Raw genomic sequence first — 17,790 nt, 5'->3', positions numbered from 1 at the left:
GCAACAGGTATGAAAATGCAGCAAATATGAACTTCCCAGAGCCCACTTCCCCATCACCTGTACAGGGCAGGCAGCCCATTTGAAGGCAGTGAAGAAACACATGCCAGAGCAGGGGCCTTCAGCCAGCATCCCAATCTCCCAGCTGCTTGCAGACAAGAGTCTGGGACTGAGGAGGCAGCCCCACAGCCCTAACGGTGGCTTTAGTGAGCCACCAGGTCTGCTCTGCCCCACGCAGGAGCACAGATCTGCTCTGGAAGGTGAGCATGGGTCCTATATATGCAGTTTATACCACAGATGGCGGAGCAAGGAGCACTTTTTGCTAACTGCCAGACCACCCAGCTGGGAGACGAGGTGGGCTGCACCCTGCCCCATCCTAGCTGTGCAGACAGCCAGGTGCACTGGCCAGGATAGCCCATGGCACACAGAATCATAGAACAGTTTGGGTTGGAAGGGACCTTAAAGATCCCCTTGTTCCAAGCCCCTGCCATGGGCAGGGACACCTTCCACTAGAACAGGTTGCTCCAAGCCTCATCCAGCCTGGCCTTGAACACTGCCAGGGAGGGGCAGCCACAGCTGCTCTGGGAAACCTCTGCCAGTGCCTCACCACCCTCACAGTAAAAAATTTCCTCCTAATATCTAATCTAAATCTCCCTTCTTTGAGTTTGAAACCATTACCCCTCATCCTATCACTACACCCCCGATCAAGAGTCCCTCCCCAGCTTTCCTGTGGGCCCCCTTTAAGTACTGGAAGGTCACTATAAGGTCTCCCCGGAGCCTTCTATTTTTCAGGCTGAACAACCCCAACTCTCCCAGCCTGTCCTCACAGGGGAGGTGCCCCAGCCCCCTGATCATCTTCATGGCATCCTATGGACCTGCTGCTCCACCTCAGCACACTGGCATCCCCACGCTGTGGCCGGCTTAACCATCTCCAGCTCCACCTGTCCCAGTCCCTGGGGCCCATAAGAGCAAGCAGCAGATTTGGGAGCAGACCTGGCTGGCAAGGGGCTGCTCCAGGGAGCCCCGAGATGTGCAGCACTGGGGGCCAACCTTGGGTCATAAGGCAGGGGGCCATTTTAGACAAGCTGAGCCTTTCTCCGGCCCAGAGCATGCCCCTGTCAGGCACTATGGGGAAATCAGCTGGCTACATGCCACATCCCAAGACAGCTTCTCAGGGCTTTCTATAGGACAGAGGCACCAGCCCTGGGTTGCTTGGGGGGGGGCGGTGAGGGTCCAGCCCAGCTCCCTGCAAGGGTTCCAGGACAAAGCCACCCTCCAGCCACAGAAGCTGCTGCAGAGACCCCCCGCCCCAGGAAGCCAGCCTGCAGCCGTGCCCTGCCATGCACACCCACCCACCCCAACCCACCACGCATTTCTTCCTCCACCACCTCCTCTTCCTCACCCCTTCACCCGCACACCCCCTCCCCAGCCCCACACGCCCTTCCTCAGCACAGAGATCCTCTCTGAGAGGCACAGCCTGCTCTCTCCCCGACCAGCCACCCCCCCCCTGCACCCCAGTCTTCCCCAACACACCCCCCTCCCTACCCACAACCCCCGCACGCACCCAGCCCTCCTCAAAACAGCCCCGCTACATCCTGCTCCCTCCTCCCCCAACCCACCCCCCCAGCGCTCCCCACCCACGAATCACTCCCGTGCACCCAGCTCTTCCCCATCACCCCCCCTTCCTCCAACGCACGCCACTCCCACGCACGAATCCCCCTATGCACCCCTCAATATACCTTCTTCTCCCCCAACGCACCCCTTCTCCCTCCACAAACCCCCCCATGCACCCCGTTCCCCCCGATGCAAACCTCACCCCACTCTCACCCCCACGCGAAGCCCCCCCCCCTTCCCCCAGACAAACCCCACCCCTCATACACCCACTCCCGCACCCAATGCAAACCCTCAGCGCACCCGCTCCCCCAAAACCTCAAAGCACCCCATTCCTCCTCTCCCCCCCCACTCACCCGCCGCCGCACCCCCCACTCCGCGCCGCCGCGCTCCCACCCGGGGTTTTTATCCGTCCTCCGGCGCAAACAGGCACCGTCGCTGATTGGCCGTCGCCTCAGCCAATGACCGCGCGCGCCGCTGCCGCCTGGACACGTGCCGGGCCGCGCGCCTCCCCGGTACACCCCCCCACCCCGATAAACCACCCCCCTCCCGCAGTATATCCCCCCCTCCAGTACTCCCCCCAATAACCCCCCTGGTAACCCTCCCGGTACACCCTCCCCGGTGCCCCTCCGGTAACCTCCCAGTACCCCCTCTCCAGTGCCCCCCCCCCCCCCCCCCCATAATCCACACGGTACCCCCTGTCCGGTACCCCCGCCCCGGAACTCCCCCCGCCCCGGGCTGCACCCGGGCTCTCCCGGGACGGCCGGACGCAACAACCGTTGTTCCCGCAGCCGGAGCCCGCGGCGGCGCTCCGGGGCAGACCGGCACGGCGTGGCGGCGGGGTGGAACCCTCCGCGGGGACGGTGACACTCAGAAGCGCTCCCGCCGCACGCTGCCCGCACCGCCGGGGACAGCGGCACCCGAGCGGCGGTGGGACTCGCCGCCTTCCAGGGATAAAAAACGGGACGGCGGCGGCGGCGGGGGGTGATGCCGGGAGCAGAGCGGACTGCGGCCCCGCCGGCCCTCCCGCTCCACCTCCCGGCACGGCGCGGTCCCGCAGGGACAGCGTGTAGATCCCTGCGGGGTTTGGTGCCGGCTGCTGCCGGTCTGCGCCGGTCCCGGGCGGCCACCGGGAGAGCCGCACCACGGAACGGCGGAGCGGCTTGTGCTCGTACAGCCCCGCCCGAGCAGACTGATCCATTTCGGTAACGACACCCGCGTTCTCTCTCATCCGCTACGGGCACCGGATCCGTCCTGCGAAGCCCACCTGTCCCGCTCCCCCACCTGAGGAGGGAGCAGGGAAGCTGTCCCCCCGTTAAAAGTCGGTTTGGGAGCAGGTATCCAACACCCAGCCCGGGGCTGACGGCTGGACGGGGGGCAACGAGAGCCCGTGGCCCGTGAGCACCGGCAGCCGTTTCATGAAATAAAAATCAACTCATCGCACGCCACGAGAGCGGCTTTGCCTCCCAGCCCCCCGCAGCCCTGCCTTCTTTTCAGAGTCAATTCTTTTCCAAAGCTGTCCCCTGTGGGATTTTGAGTCCTGCCATGAACCCGTCACTCAACAGCAGGCCTGGACCGGAGGAGGCGGCTGTATACCCCTGGCAATCAGGACAGGGGGTTGTTTTTCTTGGATGGAGGAGATGAAAACGCTGCCTGCGGCAGGTAACCATCTCTTGAGTCGCTCAGCAGAAGCTGAAGGCCCGCATGGACGGACGTGCACCCACCGCTGCGTCCCTGAGAAAGGGACAGGCTGTGGCGGGTGAGAAGAGGAAACTCCTCAGTTGTGGGATAAGAGTCAAACCTTGTGACAGCTGGAAAGTGGATTTAAGCCAAAGCAAACAAGCAAAAATAAAAGAGAACAGCCCAAAGAAAACAAGGCAGCCTGGATCGGTGCCGTGGTTTTACCAGAGGTAGAGGAAAGCTGCGACAGCACGAGGCCCGGAGAGACGTCAGCACCCAGACTTGCTTGCTGTGTCCAAGAAACATGAACTGCCATGGGAAGGAGCACGAGGAAGGCTCAGAGGCTGTTTGGGGACATGGGAACCCTTTGCTACAGGGAGAGTACGGGGGAGCTCGGTTTTCCTATCCTAGAAGGAGAAAAGGAGCTATCAGGTGACCTGCTGCCATCAATAAATACACCCGGGGATTGAGTAAACATCGTGGAGAGAAAAAACATAAAGTGAAGCTGAAGAACAACACTGGCACAAAGACATGTTTACAGAAACTAGCCAGGAAGGAGTTTAGTCTGAAAGGGAGGTGACAGCTCCTGCCCAGCCACCCAGGGAGGTCCTCGGTGGCCTTGGACAGAGGCACTGGGGTAAATGAAGTGGTCCTCTTCAAAGGCAGAGCTCAGGCAGCTTGGGAAAGGAGATAACAAGGCTGTGGCAACGGGGGACAGACCCCCGTGGCCATGGGGGACAGCTCAAGCCTTTGTTCCTACCTCCCCGAGGCCAAGAGCTGCCGCAGCAGAGAGCACAGACACCTCTTTGCTTACACACCGGCCCGGCACACCCCGATGGTTTCCCACCGGCTGGCTTCAAACCACTGCAAGGGGATTCCGAAAGTCAAAGATCCAGCACGGGAAGACATTAACTCCTCCCTCACCCGCCAGCTCCGGCTCGCAGACCTCCCGCATTCAAAATTAAAACCACGGCAAAGCCGGACCGAAGCATCCTTAACAAGAAGACACCAGCGCGACCACGCTGCAGGCGGGTGCATGGGCAGCCACGCGTTGAAAAGCCACCGCTTGTTTTTCTTGCGCCACCCAGACAGGGTGAAGATGCTTCATCTTCAAGCAGGGGAAATAACCTGCCTCACAGCTCAGCCCGTGGACATGAAAGGTTCTCCCAGCAGCAGCAGCGTTTTCTCAAAGCCAGGTGCTCGTTTCAACCTCGGGGAAGGCTGTCAGGTTGTTGTCAGCTATTTACATGCCGTACACCCAAGGCGAACGGGCTCACGTGACGTTCACTTCTGGCACAACGCTGCTCGGCTCACAGGCTGAAAATATCCAACCAATTAGGAAAAAATGGCTGCTTATAAATAAAATGTGGGACCATCCCTGCCACTGTAACAAAATAGCATCAAACCAAAAACTAGCCTGTGCGGAGCAGAGGTCTGGCCAGGCTGCTGCTCAAGCCTTGCCAGGATGAGCATTTGTATTTGTATAGCAGAATATTTGGTGTTATAATCACGGCAGTGGGTGATGCCACTGCAGAAGAGAGTGCTGCCTGCAAAACTGAAAGCCTCTCCCATGCGGGATCGCGGGGATTCGGTGCCTTGTGCTGTGGAGAAGCAGCCCTGAAAAGCAAAAGGGAAAAAGCAAAAGGGAAAAAGCAAAACCTGCTCTGTTTTCTGGAACACCCCGAACCCTGAAGCCCAACTCAGCAGTGCCAGATCAGAAAGGAGTCACACGGAGCTCTGAACGTGAGATGCAGCCTGCAGCATAGGTGCTCCAGACGCTCCCAGCCCACTCGCGCTCCATGTGCCCTCCGGTCTGCAGCACTGCCCTGGGCTCAGCTCTGTCAGTGAGAATTCAGAATTCAACGGAATCAGAAAATTAACCCCCCCCCAAAACCTGAAAGCCTAAGGCTGCCAACAGTTTCCACACTTCGGAGAATATTTCTGGCCACATCTTTGGTTCAAAGGGTGGCTGGGAAACCCAGGTCCTGAAGGTCTTCGGTAATATTTAATTTTCATCCAGAGCCTTTCAGCCACGTGAAATAACAGAAAAAATATACAAGAAACTTCTACCACTTAGATACATCTAAAACCAGTTCACGCTGCGAATCCTCTTTGGCATCTCGACCGCCTTTCACGGGCGGCAGAGCCCTCGTGCCCATCTCATCGGTGCTGCCCGAGGTTCTCTGGCTGTGCTGGAGATGCTGCAGCACCTTCATCGCCTCTCAGCCACCAATGGTGACATGTTGCTGCAGCGGGAACGAGGTGTGGGAGATGGCAGGAGCTTAGGGCACCCGCGGAAATGCCATTTTCCATCCAACTTTTGTCCCTATCAGGGCCAGCACAGCGCTGGGTGCACAGGTTGATGGTCATGGCCCAGCTGCCACATTTGCTCTTGCGCAATTGCAGCTTGGTATCGTGTGGAGTTTAAAAGGCCATTGATAAACCCTGTGCCGTGAGCCTTTTCATGTGCTACACATGTACAGAGAACCACTGGCAGCCAGAGCCTGCCACGGAAGCCAGAGCCACACAGATAAACCCCTGCAGACCCAGATACCCTTTGAGTTAAGCAGCTAAAATTAATTTTCGCTGAAGCTGCTTGTGACAGCCCGTCGTCTCAGCTCCACAAAATAATCCCCTCCAGTGAGAAGCACCTTTATAGCAAGAGGCTCCGAGCAGCACTACCAGAGCTGGGACGTGGAAAAGTGAAAGCCGATGGGGTAAAACTGGGTTTTGCCCATGTGTTTCCCAGCAGAGCCCCCAGCAGACCCAGTCCCTTTTACAAGGAGAAACGCGTGTCCCCAAGCCCAGTGCTGACAGGGTCCAGAATGTGCCACCGCTTCATCCAGAGCATCGCTGTCCCTCTGGGTTGTGGCAGTCACAAAATGGGACACATAGGGCAGGGGGGAGCAGAGAACAGCACCACACTCCCCATGGGGCTGCCACCGCTGCGGCTCTTGGCATCACCCGCCCCGCTGGCTGTGCCGGCCAGCGAGGGTCCACATCAGGAACGTGGCGCAGAGGAAAGGGGGTCAATGGGAAGGCTCGAGGCTTCTCCAGTTCACAGCTTGGAGCGGGGGGACCTAGGCTCCCCCAACATAGTGGTCAGAGGGGCCTCCTGGGCTCTTGCTGCCCCAGCCCAGGTGGTGGTGGCTCAGGTGGCCGCAGGGGCAGCCGGCAGCTCCTTGGCGGGGCCGGGGGGCGAATCAGCGCTGCTGCTGATCACGTTCTCGTATTTTGGCTCTTCCTCTGGGGCAGCCTCTCCCTTCTCTTCGAGGCTGAGGACTATCTCAGGGCTTTTGCTCCTCTCCGTGGCACCTACATCATCGCTGGCCACATCCTGGGCCCCGGTGATTTTCGGCGAGGGAGATGCAAGAAGGAAGGACTGTCTCTCGCCAGGGTGCTTGCCAGGGGATGACTCGTCGGGAGCCCCGGGGACACTCTCCCTCTGCTTGCAGCCATTCACCGAATCTCTGTGCTGGGCCAGGGCCCGGCGGGGTGGTTTCTGGATGCCCTCAATGCTCCTTCTCACCTTGGGCTCCTCCTTTGTGGCCCACTTGCCCTTCTGCAAGCTGCCCAGCCGCTTGAGCACAGCCTGGACTGGTCCCTCACCACTCCCCTCCGACTTGGGGTCCTGCCCGGCCGTTCCTACCATCATGTAGATGGTGGTGACGTTGGGCTCCTTCCCTTTCGCCTCCCAGGTGCTGGATTTCGCAGCTGCTTCAAGCGCCTCCACTCTCTGGGCCACATGCCTGGTGCCGGAGACCACCCGCCGGCGTCCCCCTGGGGTGGCCCGGGGTGATGGCCGGTGGCTTTCCTCCCCCTTGCTGAGGGGCTCAGGGCTCTCGTAGCAATCGCTGGCTGGTCTTTCAGTGGGGGGCTCAGCTGCCGCATCCCCCAGCATTTGGGACAGCTTGGATGGGCCCCATGGGGTCTTGGGCTTCCGCCCGGGGCTGGGGGTCTCTGCCTCCCCAAATTTTGTCCCCTCAGCAAAGGACACGGACGGCCGCTTGGCCTTGGCGATGCTGGAAGTGCGAGGGATGGCGAAGGGCTGCGAGACGTCCTCGGAGTCAAAGGCAGAGGGGTCTGGGAGCGCCTCGCCGGGGGCGGACACTCCGTCCTGCAGCTCGGCTCCCCCCAGCAGCGGGATGCCTGCAGGAGAAGGGGGTGAGAGTTAGGGCTGCTTGACCTACCCCCCCTGCACAGGGACACACTTTGGGACATCGGGACAGGGGCTGATGCAACAGGATTGTCCCTGGAAGCGTTTCCCTGGGAGGAGGTTGTGAAATGGGGCTGCCCACACCAGGCATGTCCCATCACACGAGGACAAACACAGCCCCAGTGTGTCCTTGCAGACAAGAAAATGAGGGTATGAAAATAAACGCTGCCTGTGCCCAGCACCCGTCCCTGGGACGCCCAGGGTTGGTAGTGGGGCAGAACTGACCCCGGGCAACCCAGAAGGGAAGAGAAGGAGCAGCCATGGATGTCACCTTCTCTGGGAGGGACGGAGTATTCGGGTCCCTCGTTGTCAGTGTCAAAAGAAGAGAAGGAGCTGTCTGAAACCCATGCAGCTGATGGCGGCTCGATGAAGCTGGGGTTGAAGGGGATTTCTGCATCATGGTGGGAAACTGGGGAGAAGAAGACACCCAGCTGAGCTCAGGCACCCCGGGGTGCTCAGGGCAAGAGAGCAGCGTCTGCCCCAAGCTGTGCAGCGGGACAAGGGGAGTTGCAGGTTTCCCCCCAAATGGTGACGATGCAGAGAGCGCAGGGTGGGGGTGAACCCCTGGAAGGGCTGTCAGCAGCTCTGCTTTTTTTTTTTACCTGTGACTTTGGGAAGTTTGTAGCCGCCCAGGGAAAAACAAGGCATCATAGCGCTGAGGTTCGCCAGCACCCCCCGCACGTGGTGCTTCATCCTGGCTACCACGTCATCGTCCGGCACGGCCGCCCTGTGCAGGGGAGACGGATGTCGAGGGACATGGGAGACGGGGTTTTGCATCAAAGGTTGCAAAATAAAAAAAAATACCTGTCTCTAGCATCTGCTGGGCCGGCTCCACAGCAACAGCAGACGATGCAGAGCAGCAGTAGCAAGAGAGGGACGAGGATGGCGGCTGCCAGGGCCCCGTGGTCCTTTAAACCTGTGCAGAGAAGATGGGTTGAGTCCGGCATGTCCTGTGGCTGCCAAGCCCATAGAGCTGCCCAGCCCAGAGAGCACAGGAGCTGGCAACTCGTGGTGGGACCAGGAGGCACCAGGTGGGACTGGGCGGCATTGCAGCCTCCTGGCACCCTCACCAGCAGTCCCTTTGCCCAGTGCCGAGGAGTAAATTTGAAGTTGCTCTTACTCAACACGCAGTCACCCCGTACGGGGTGGCAGGTCCCCCGGGAGCACTGGCAGGGTGAGGAACAGTTCACCCCAAAATATCCCTCTGGGCAGGTGTTGTTGCAGCTGGAAGAGAGAGGAAAGGAGGGGAAATGGTCCCAGGCAGAGCAGGGCCCCATCCCTGCCCTGCTCCTGGCGTTACCTGGCTCCCCAGTAGCCTCCCTGGCAGATGCAAGCTCCTGACACGGGGTCGCAGCTCCCCGCAACGCACTCGGGGCAGAGGAACTGGCATCCGTCACCGAAGGTGCCTGTGGGGCAGGAGCTGTTGCAGCTGCCAAGACAGAGAGCGAAACATCAGCCTGCTGCACCCCAGAGCAGGGACCCACCCATGAGGACCCTGATCCTGGGTGTACCTGGGTCCTGTCCAGCCGGGCTCACAGTACGGGCAGGACCCGGTCTCTGGGTCGCAGACCTCCCCACGCCGGCAGCGGGGACATGGCTGGAGGCAGCCCTCGCCGTGGAAGCCGGGTGCGCAGGGTTCCTTGCAGAGGGTCCCGTTCCAGCCGGGCTGGCAGGCCAGGCAGAAGCCGTCCACGGGCGAGCAGGGCTGGCTGCGCTTGCAGCTCCCACAGCTGCATGGGGAGAGGGGTGGTGAGGCCTTGATGCCCACCTCCAGCTCCCCCAAAATGCTGGTTGCACCCCACACTGACATTGAGCATCAGTCTGGACCATGGGGAAATACCCTGTAGTGCTCCAGGCTCTGTAGCAGCAAGAGGGCAGGAGGAAAGCAGGGAGAGATGCTGCTTTATCACCCTGGGGAGCAGGACCAAGGACAACCAGATTTTTAGGATGACACCAGCGCTTTCTACTGGTAATAGTGAGATGTTTTATTTGGGGCCACACTGATGCTGCATCCAACCAGGGATGCTCAAACCCCCCAGGATGGTTCTCCCTGCCTAGACAAAGGGACAGACACGACCGTGATAACTTCCCCCTCCCCCCAAAGGTCTGGCCGTGGCCACTGGGTACCCGCTGGATCCCCCCTCGCTGTCCCCAGCTCACCTGTGCACGCACTGAGACCCATATTTCCCCGCCGGACAGGGGTCCCGGCAGCTCCTGCCCTGGTAGCCGGGGCTGCAGCTGCAGTGCCCGCTGAGGGGGCTGCAGGAGCCGTGCAAACAGTCACAGCGCCGCTGGCATGCCGGTCCCCAAAACCCAGCCTTGCATTCGCACTTGCCCGTCTCCTGGGCGCAGGGCGAGAGGTTGCAGGAGCATTTGAAGCTGCACCTCCTGCCCCACCAGCCCGGCAGGCAGCGGCAGTGGCCGGTGAGCGGGTCGCAGTGGGAGCTGGCGGGGTTGCACTGACATTGCTTCTTGCAGGTAGGTGCCCACCAACCCGGCTCGCAGCGGCAGGAGCCGGTGAGGGGGTCGCAGCGGCCGTGGGGGCCGCACTGGCAAGGGAACTGGCAGAGCCCTCCCCAGTGGTTGGGGTCGCAGGTGCAGCGCCCGCTCGCCGGGTCGCAGCGCCCGTTGGGGTGGCACGGGCAGCTCCGCTTGCAGTCGGGGCCCCAGTACTGCTCGGGGCAGCCTGCAAAGGGAAGGAGATGGCGAGGATGGGGAGGGTCACAGACAGCCCCCCTGGAGCGTCCGGGCTGGCAAAGCCGATGGCGAGGCCTGAGCCCTGGCGAAATACTCACGGGAACTGCAGTCTGCTCCGAAGAAGCCGGGTTTGCAGAGGCAAACCCCAGGTTTCACGCACACCTCGTCCACCCCGCAGGCATCCTCCCCCTCGCACAGCGCTGTCGGCAGCAGGGCAGGCACGTCAGCACACAGCAGCTCCCCTGGGATCGCACCCCGCTGCCGGACCGCTTGCCACCCCGCCACCTTCCCCCGAGGCTACCTTCCTGGGGAAACCACCATCCGTCTTCCCGCTCCATCCCTCCGACTGAGCCGCAGCACCGTTAGCAGCTTGCTCGGTGGGAGTTCGGGGGTCCCCACAGTGCAACACCCCACCATCGCCACTCAGGGAGAGCTGTAGGGCTTCCCCCCAACACCCAGTGCCGTGAAGGAGTCACCCAGCTGAGCACCAGGACCGAGCTTTGGGCTTCGTCACCATCCATCACTCACCAGCCGTGCACTCCCGCCCTTCCTGCTTCCAGCCGGGGCAGCACACGGGGCCGGTGGGGACCCTGCGGGAGAGACCCGGGGGCCGTCAGCCGGGGTGGGGGGTGCCAGGGCCGGTGCAGGTTCACATGCGGCTTCGCAGCTTTGGCTAAGGCGAAGCCAACGCAGGCGCTTGACCCGGCTGGGCCCGGCAAGCGGGAAGGCGGCGCAGCCCTGGGGACATCGCTCCGGAAGGAAACCAGCAAAATAGAAGGAAATTTAAGAGGCTGCAGCCCGAGCGGGTGGCGGGGTTGGGCGGTGGGGCAGGCCGGCCCGGCTCTGCTGCTATGGAGCCCGTGTCGGGTCCCCGCCGTCCTGGGAGCAGCTCAAAGCTTTGCCAGCGACACGGCGCAAAGGCGACGCGAGGTGCTGCCGTTGATGGCGAGACCTTAGTAGCAGCAAAGCGGAGGGGACGTCAGCTCCAAAAGCCCTTTGGGTTTTGTTACGCCCACGATTCCCACCCGGTGCACGATGAAAGTTTTGCCGATGCTCCCGCATCCCCCCCCGTTGCCCTGCGCGCTGAGGGTGCATGAGAAACAACCCCTGAAGAAAGGGTCTGGGTGCCCCAAATACCCATACATGCCCCAACCATGGTCCTCAGCATCACCCCTGTCCCTGCACCCCCATAATACCAGGCTGCAGGTCTCTGTCCGTGGAAGGACAGATGGACGATGACCCCCCTGGGGCTTCTGAGAGGCCCCAGGAGAGAGAAGGCCACAAGTAGGGACCCCCATGGCACCCACCTGCAGACGTTCCTGCCGTCAGGGTCAAGCTCCTGGGCAGAGCTCTGCACCCACAGCCACAGCTGGAGGCAGAGGATGGGCCGGGCGCTCCCCATCCCGGTGGGGCACGAGGGCCCGAGTCCCGGTGGCTCCCCAGCCCCTTACTAGCGTCCGTCTGTCCCGTCCAGTTCCTCCTGTGGTGTGGCCTCTTCCTCCCACTAGCCTTGGGTTTCTTCCTGAGGAAACGCGGGAGGAGGTGCCCCGATCACGACGTCAGGGGCATGGCGGGGAGGGGGAGGCAGGGAATGCCACCGCACGGGCTATTTTTGGCCCTCGCTGCCACCCTAGAAGCAGAAACGGGCATCCAGGAGCTCAGCGCAGCCACGCCGGGGCTGGTGCCTGCTTGAGCATCTCACCTGCCATCGTCCCGCTCTCCCCGTGCCATCCTCCATCGCCCCAAAACTGTTTTAGCCAACATCCCCCCCCAACCCACATGAGGCGTCCGCTGCCTCCCCCTGCCCTGACCCCTGTGAGCCGCCTTATGGTGCTGCCAACCCCTGGCAGGGGCTGAGAGGTGAGGGTCCCCCCGTCCCCCCCGGGGACACGGCCTGCCCCAGGCTGGCCTTTGAACGGCTGCTGGCTGCCGTCCCACCTTGCTGTCTCCCCAGCAGCTTTGTGTCAGCAGATGCACAGGAAACACCTTTTTCCTACCCAAGGCTGGATCAGCCGGGGGGGGGGTGGGACCCTGGCTGGAAAAGTGCTGCTCCCCCCGCCACGCAGGACTCAACTCCATCGCACCCAGCGCCGCAGCCCCTGTAGCCCTGCTCCCCGTCGTAGGTGACCCCTGAAGGGGGCTCCGGGGTCCGGTGCAGGGTAGCCAGCCCCAGCCCTTTGCGTCTGCGTGTGAAAAGCGACCGCTACGGTGGAGAACTGTGACCGAAGCCCGGCAGCACCACCGAGCCCTTCCCACGCAAGGAGAGAGCGGAGGCTGCAGCAGGTACCTTGGAGGAGAAACGAAACGGATTTATTTCTGACTCCAGTTCTAGAGCTAGAAAGCACCTGACCTGAGGGGACCGATTCGCCCCCGTGAACACGAGGATTGTTCCAGTCTTCCTGTTCCCAGTAGTAGCGGGAAGATGTCCCAGTACAAAACCAATTCACCCCATGCCTAAAAAGTGCAGGAGCGGCACTGGTGGTGCTGACCCTGACTGCTCCCAGACATGGGAGCACCCAGACACCCGGTGCAGTGTGTTCAGCCCCTCCCAGCCAGGCGGTGACCCAGGACAGCACCCAGCCAGCTGGCCCAGGCACCCCAACTTGACCTTCACATTGCAGGGACGGGAGGAGGTATGAAAGGAAAGGGGTGAAACAAAATACCCCCACAGGGCAGGATGCGGTGATGGGATCCTGGGCTGTGAGCAGAGGTGTTTGGTGGAAAGAGCCCCCAGCGGACGGGAAGAGCCCCTTTGGGGTGTGGCAGCAGCCCCCCCGCTGCGCTGAGCTGCAAGCACGAAGTGGGGAGCAGGGGCACGGCTGTGTGGGACCCCTGCAGTTAAGCCATGGGTACAACTAAAGGGTGGTCGACGGGCAGAGATGCCCGGAGGTGCTGAGCTGTGCTGTGCCAGACCAGCACCCCATGGCCGAGTGTCCCAGCTCACGCTGCGGCTTCACCATCACCACAGCACAGGGAAGTGGCCGGGGCTGCTGGACAGCTCTGGAAGATGCTGGGAGAAAAGGAGCTGGGGAGCACTGCTGCGAGGCCAGATCCGGCTCCTGTTCAGGTGGGGTCAGAGGGGCGGCGTGGCTCTGTCGGGGGAGCTGGCCGCTGGCTCGCGCTCTTCCTCCTGCTCCGTCTGCGTGTCCAGCGAGTCGATGATTTCCCAGGCTCCGGAGCAGCTGGATGCGGGGGGATCTTTGCTGCTGCCCTGATACCACAGCCCAAAACTGCAGAGAGAGAAGATAAGGGCTGTGGGGGAGAAGAGCCTTCTCAGGGACATGGACCGATCCCAACCTCTCTCTGTGTTTGGTGGTGGTGGGATGCAGCCCAGCTGCGAGCGTGCAGCACCCCCGGGGCAGCAGCAAGGCTTGCCCTGCCCCTGCCCAGGACAAGGCAGATCCCCCTGAACCAAGTGACCCCCCTGCAAGCAGCAGCATCCCTGCCAACCCCACGCTGGGCAGCCCAGCTCCCTCCCCGTTGTACCCAGCAGGGTAAGCACCAAGCTCAGCAGGTGCCGGCTCCACAGCCGAACCCCAAACCTCCTCTCCGCTGGCAGAGCCACCCGTCCCAGCAGCACCGGAGCACGGGAACAAACTTACAAGCTCCTAATTTTGGATTCGGGCGGCTGAGCATCCACGCAGTCTGTGCCACGAGCTGGGAGCCAGGAGCCCTCGTCTTCATCGCTGCAGCACAGTGGGGGAAAAACCTGTCACAGGCTCGTCACGAGTGAGTGCCGGAGCCACCCCGGGGCTCCCTCCCGAGCCAAGCAGTGTCCCCCACAGAGTCACACATGCCGAGGTGGCCGCAGAGCCAGGGACACACGGACCGGAGCTGCTGCGACCTACCACAAAGCCACAGCCAGCTGTATCGACACTGGGGTCCCAGGCACAGCCGTTTCATGGCAAGCCCAGCCCTGGCTCCGTGATCTCAAGCTCTTCAGACACTGGGTTTAAACCCCCGGTGCTTGGTCAGCAGACAGCGTGTCCCCGGTTGCCACAGCAGTAAAGTCTTGGGGCATCTCATCCCGCATGGCAAGCACACGCTTCTCTGGGGGAACAGCCCAACAATCGGCGGCACCAGCTGTGGCTCGGGGCCAAGGCGGGTGACATCCTGGCACCAAGGCGGGTGACATCCTGGCACCAAGGCGGGTGACAACCAGGCTCCGCAGGGAAGCGGGGAACACAGGAAGGAGGAGCGCAGGGCAGCGTTCATACGGCAGCGGCTACCCTCACCAGGCAGGGAGGCGAGCAGGGCAGGACCCAAAACACCCCCAAACCCACCCCCCGCTGCCAGCAGAGACCCCGACACAAGCAAGCAGCAGGTTTCAGCAGCACAGAAGAACTCAGCCCCCTTCAGACCTTTATTAAAGCCCCTAAAAGCCAGTGAGATCCAGCTCCCCCCGTGCCATACAGCAGCTTCAGCACAGGCTTCACCCCCCCCACCACCGGCAGACACGCAGAGCCAGGGCTGGTGCCCGGCAAGGTCCTTCCCTCCCCATCGTGAGAAGTCTGTTGGAGCCAACGCTGCCCGCGAACATCTTGCAGAGCCTCCAGGGAACATCTCTACTGTCATCTTCAAAGGCTCTCCACTGGACAGCCTCCAACTGTACAGTGCAGGGACCAGCCTGCCTTGTCCCCAGTGGTCCCAGTGCCACCACCTCACCACCCTTTTGCCATATCCATGCAGGGACGAGTGGCTGGGCCATGCGTGACTGGTGAGAGGGACACGTGAGTTGCAGCAAAGAGCCCAGCCCCTGCGGCGCTCCCAGGGCTAAGCCAGAGCAAGATGTTGAGTGCAGACATTAAACCTTTGATCTCTGGAGGGAGGCCGGGAGGAGGCAGCTCTTGGCCTGGGGGAGTTCCCTTGCCAGGGCGTCACACCACACCAGATCTGCCAGCCAGCACAGGAGGCTCTCTGTCCGCCATGGCCAGCCGGACTCACCTGCTCGCTGACTCCTCCGTCGTTCCCAGCATTTTGGCTCTGATTTTTTTTCTCTGTCTTTTGATCGTTGACTTCATCGCATCCAAGAAAAGGCTGGGAACTCTCTCTTCGTTCAGCAGCTCCCTGGCAAAAAGCAGCCAGCTGGTTAACCGAGAGCCTGGCAAAGAAATCCACCCTGACTGCACCAAGAGCAGCCTCTAAGGGGCCACGGGTGGCTGCAGGGACAGGAGGGACGTGGCTCGCTGCTGTGGCAGGACTCACCGCTGGTAATAGGCCAGCTCCTCCTGCACCAAGAACAGGTTGGTCTTGAGCTCGTTCCGCTCTTGCAGGATCTCCTGCAGCATTTCCTTGGAGAAGCAGCAGTGAGCAGGGCTCCTGCCCACATCCTGGTGCTGCGGCTCCGCTGTGGGCGACGGCGCTTCTTCCTGGGGGGACAGAGAGAGAGAGTCAGCAGGCAAGCAGAGACCCCGGTGTGCCCACCCAAAGGCTGGGTGCCACGTGCAGGCAGAGGTGGAAAAGTCTCAGGATTGAGTTTGCTAGTCCAGAGCTGCTGCAGCTCTTCACAGTCCACGGTGGCTCCCCAGCTCAGCCAGCACTCGCCACCCATTGCCATATGTGGCAAACTCTCCTCACCCTCCGAGTCCCACCTAGCTTTTCCTCCCATCACCTCGCCTCGCTCACTCCCGCCTCCACCCTTACGAAGTTTTATGGACAAGGTAGATACCACACTTAAATTTTCAGCAGTGGGGCTTACTCAAGCATCCACGTCCTGCTGTCAGCTGGTGGGTCCGGGTGTGCCAGAAGCCCTGCACCGGGCCAGGAAGGTGGGTGGGCGTTAGCGATGCCCTGCAGCAGCGGAGCTCTGACTCACCAGGCTGGGCTTTGGCCGCTGGGTCTCACAGGCGGTCCTGCTCCTCCTGCTCATTTCCCTCTGGGTTTGCAGCATCGCGGCCTCCAGGTCCGACTTCTTCTCCAGCGCGCTCTTGAGCTGAGCCTGCACCACGGCCACCTTGTGACGCAGGTCCTCGTTCATGGCCATGAAGCGATGCAGTTGCTCCTGCAGCTGGAGGACCCGGGGCGGCCGAGAGTGAGGCACAGCAGCAGCTCTGGGCCCCCACCCAGGGACACCAGAGCTACAGGAAAAGCACCTGCCCCAGCAGGCTCGCCAGCCACGATGACAGCCCCAGGGGGAGGTGACATGAAAGCAGGTCCCCAGGCCCTTCACACGCCACACCCGCGAGCTCCCACACGCTCACCGCCTCCGTGTCTCGGCTCTTGCAGACGATCTCATGGGCCTGGGCACGAAGCTCGTCCCTCTGCTTGTCCACCACCTCCTTCAGCCGCAGCATCACCTCCCGCTCCTTCCGTGCCGTGCTATCTGAGCCCAGACATGGGGGGGAGACGCGTGAGCGGCCCCCAGGATTCAAGGGCTCCCCCAACCCCACAACACTACGGGGTTTCTTGATGCTTCTGCACAGCGTCGTTCTACCATCATTCCTGGTATATGGCAGAGTATGAACAGTGGAAAGAGGGGAGCTGAGAGCTTTAGGCTATACCCAACGCATCCTTATGCCGACAATGGCAGCCTGCACCCTGCGTCTGCCCCCACCACCCTCCTGTAGGCTTGGGGGTGCTCTGGGGGGTTGGGGTCCCTGTCACTGGCAGAACAAGACAGTGCTCATGCTCCCCGGTCTCCAGGGTTGGGTTGCACAGAGAGGAGGCTCAGAGCTGCACCCAGCTCGCCATCCCCCACGGGAACACCCCATGGTGGCAGGGGAACCCCGAAAACGCCCGGACACCCACCTTCCTGAGACTGGCTCTCCGCAAGCTGCCCCAGGAGCTGCCGGTTCTGCTCCTCCAGGCGGACCAGGCGGCCGTGCAGGGCTCGCTCCCGGCGCTCGGCCTCCCACAGCCTCTGCTCCGGGTCCTGGGGGATGGGGACAGCCCGGTCAGAGCCACCCTGGGGGGCGGCAGCGACAGCCGGGTCAGAGCCACCCCGGGGGGGGGGCAGGGACAGCGGGGTCAGAGCCGTCCTAGGGAACGGGGACAGACGGGTCAGAGCCACCCCGGGCGGGATCAGGGACAGCTGGCTCAGCGCTGTCCCCACGGGGACTCCCGCGATGACAAGCGTGGGTCAGCGCCACCCCGTAGGGGCCAACCCCCGGAGGAAAAGGGGTCGGACGAGCCCCCCCCCCCCCCCGCCCCGCTCACCTCCGCCTCCTGCCGCCCGGCCGGCGGGGCCGGCGCCTCCGCCTCGGCGGCTCCCGCCGGGGCCACCAGCGCCTCCAGCAGCTCCAGCAGCCGCACGACGGGCGGCACCAGCCCGGCCACGGCCTCGGCTCCGAAGCGGCCGGAGAGACGGCGCAGCTCGGCCCCCAGCGCCTCCGCCATGCGGTAGATGTGCGGCGGGGCCAGGCGGCCCGGCGGTGTCCGCCACAGCGGCTCCGCTCCCCGCCGCGGCTCCGCCATCAGCCGCCGCCGCCGCCGCCGCCCGAGGCCCCGCACACGCTCCGCCCTGCCCCGGTCCCGTCCCGCCCCGTCCCGGGCCGCCCCGCCCCCTCCTTCCCCGAGGCGGGATCTCACCGACGCGTCCCCGTTCGTAAAAAATTTATTGAGGCGTTTGGGGAAGGTACAAGAACCGAGAG

General features: G+C 62.5%; 2 protein-coding genes across 2 annotated transcripts; both read right to left on the bottom strand.

Annotated features, from left to right (window-relative positions):
• Nucleotides 1-6,439: 6,439 nt before the first annotated feature.
• SCARF1 (scavenger receptor class F member 1) lies at nucleotides 6,440-11,603 on the bottom strand. Its single transcript, XM_086475326.1, has 11 exons — nucleotides 11,509-11,603; nucleotides 10,730-10,791; nucleotides 10,300-10,401; nucleotides 9,665-10,190; nucleotides 9,016-9,234; nucleotides 8,805-8,933; nucleotides 8,625-8,728; nucleotides 8,309-8,420; nucleotides 8,107-8,231; nucleotides 7,776-7,913; nucleotides 6,440-7,437 (listed from the first exon to the last, which is right to left on the bottom strand). Exons 1-11 carry the CDS (start codon nucleotides 11,601-11,603, stop codon nucleotides 6,440-6,442), a joined length of 2,610 nt encoding a protein of 869 aa, XP_086331452.1.
• Nucleotides 11,604-13,274: 1,671 nt separating this feature from the next.
• On the bottom strand, nucleotides 13,275-17,614 carry RILP (Rab interacting lysosomal protein). The gene is made up of 8 exons (XM_086475357.1): nucleotides 17,357-17,614; nucleotides 16,949-17,072; nucleotides 16,402-16,523; nucleotides 16,017-16,208; nucleotides 15,407-15,570; nucleotides 15,146-15,268; nucleotides 13,804-13,887; nucleotides 13,275-13,431 (listed from the first exon to the last, which is right to left on the bottom strand). Exons 1-8 carry the CDS (start codon nucleotides 17,612-17,614, stop codon nucleotides 13,275-13,277), a joined length of 1,224 nt encoding a protein of 407 aa, XP_086331483.1.
• Between the last annotated feature and the right edge of the window lie 176 nt (nucleotides 17,615-17,790).

The sequence above is a fragment of the Leptosomus discolor genome, chromosome 18 (assembly GCF_034619465.1).
Source record: "Leptosomus discolor isolate bLepDis1 chromosome 18, bLepDis1.hap2, whole genome shotgun sequence".
NCBI classification, from domain to species: domain Eukaryota; kingdom Metazoa; phylum Chordata; class Aves; order Leptosomiformes; family Leptosomidae; genus Leptosomus; species Leptosomus discolor.
This window is presented reverse-complemented; position numbering and strand designations above follow the sequence as displayed.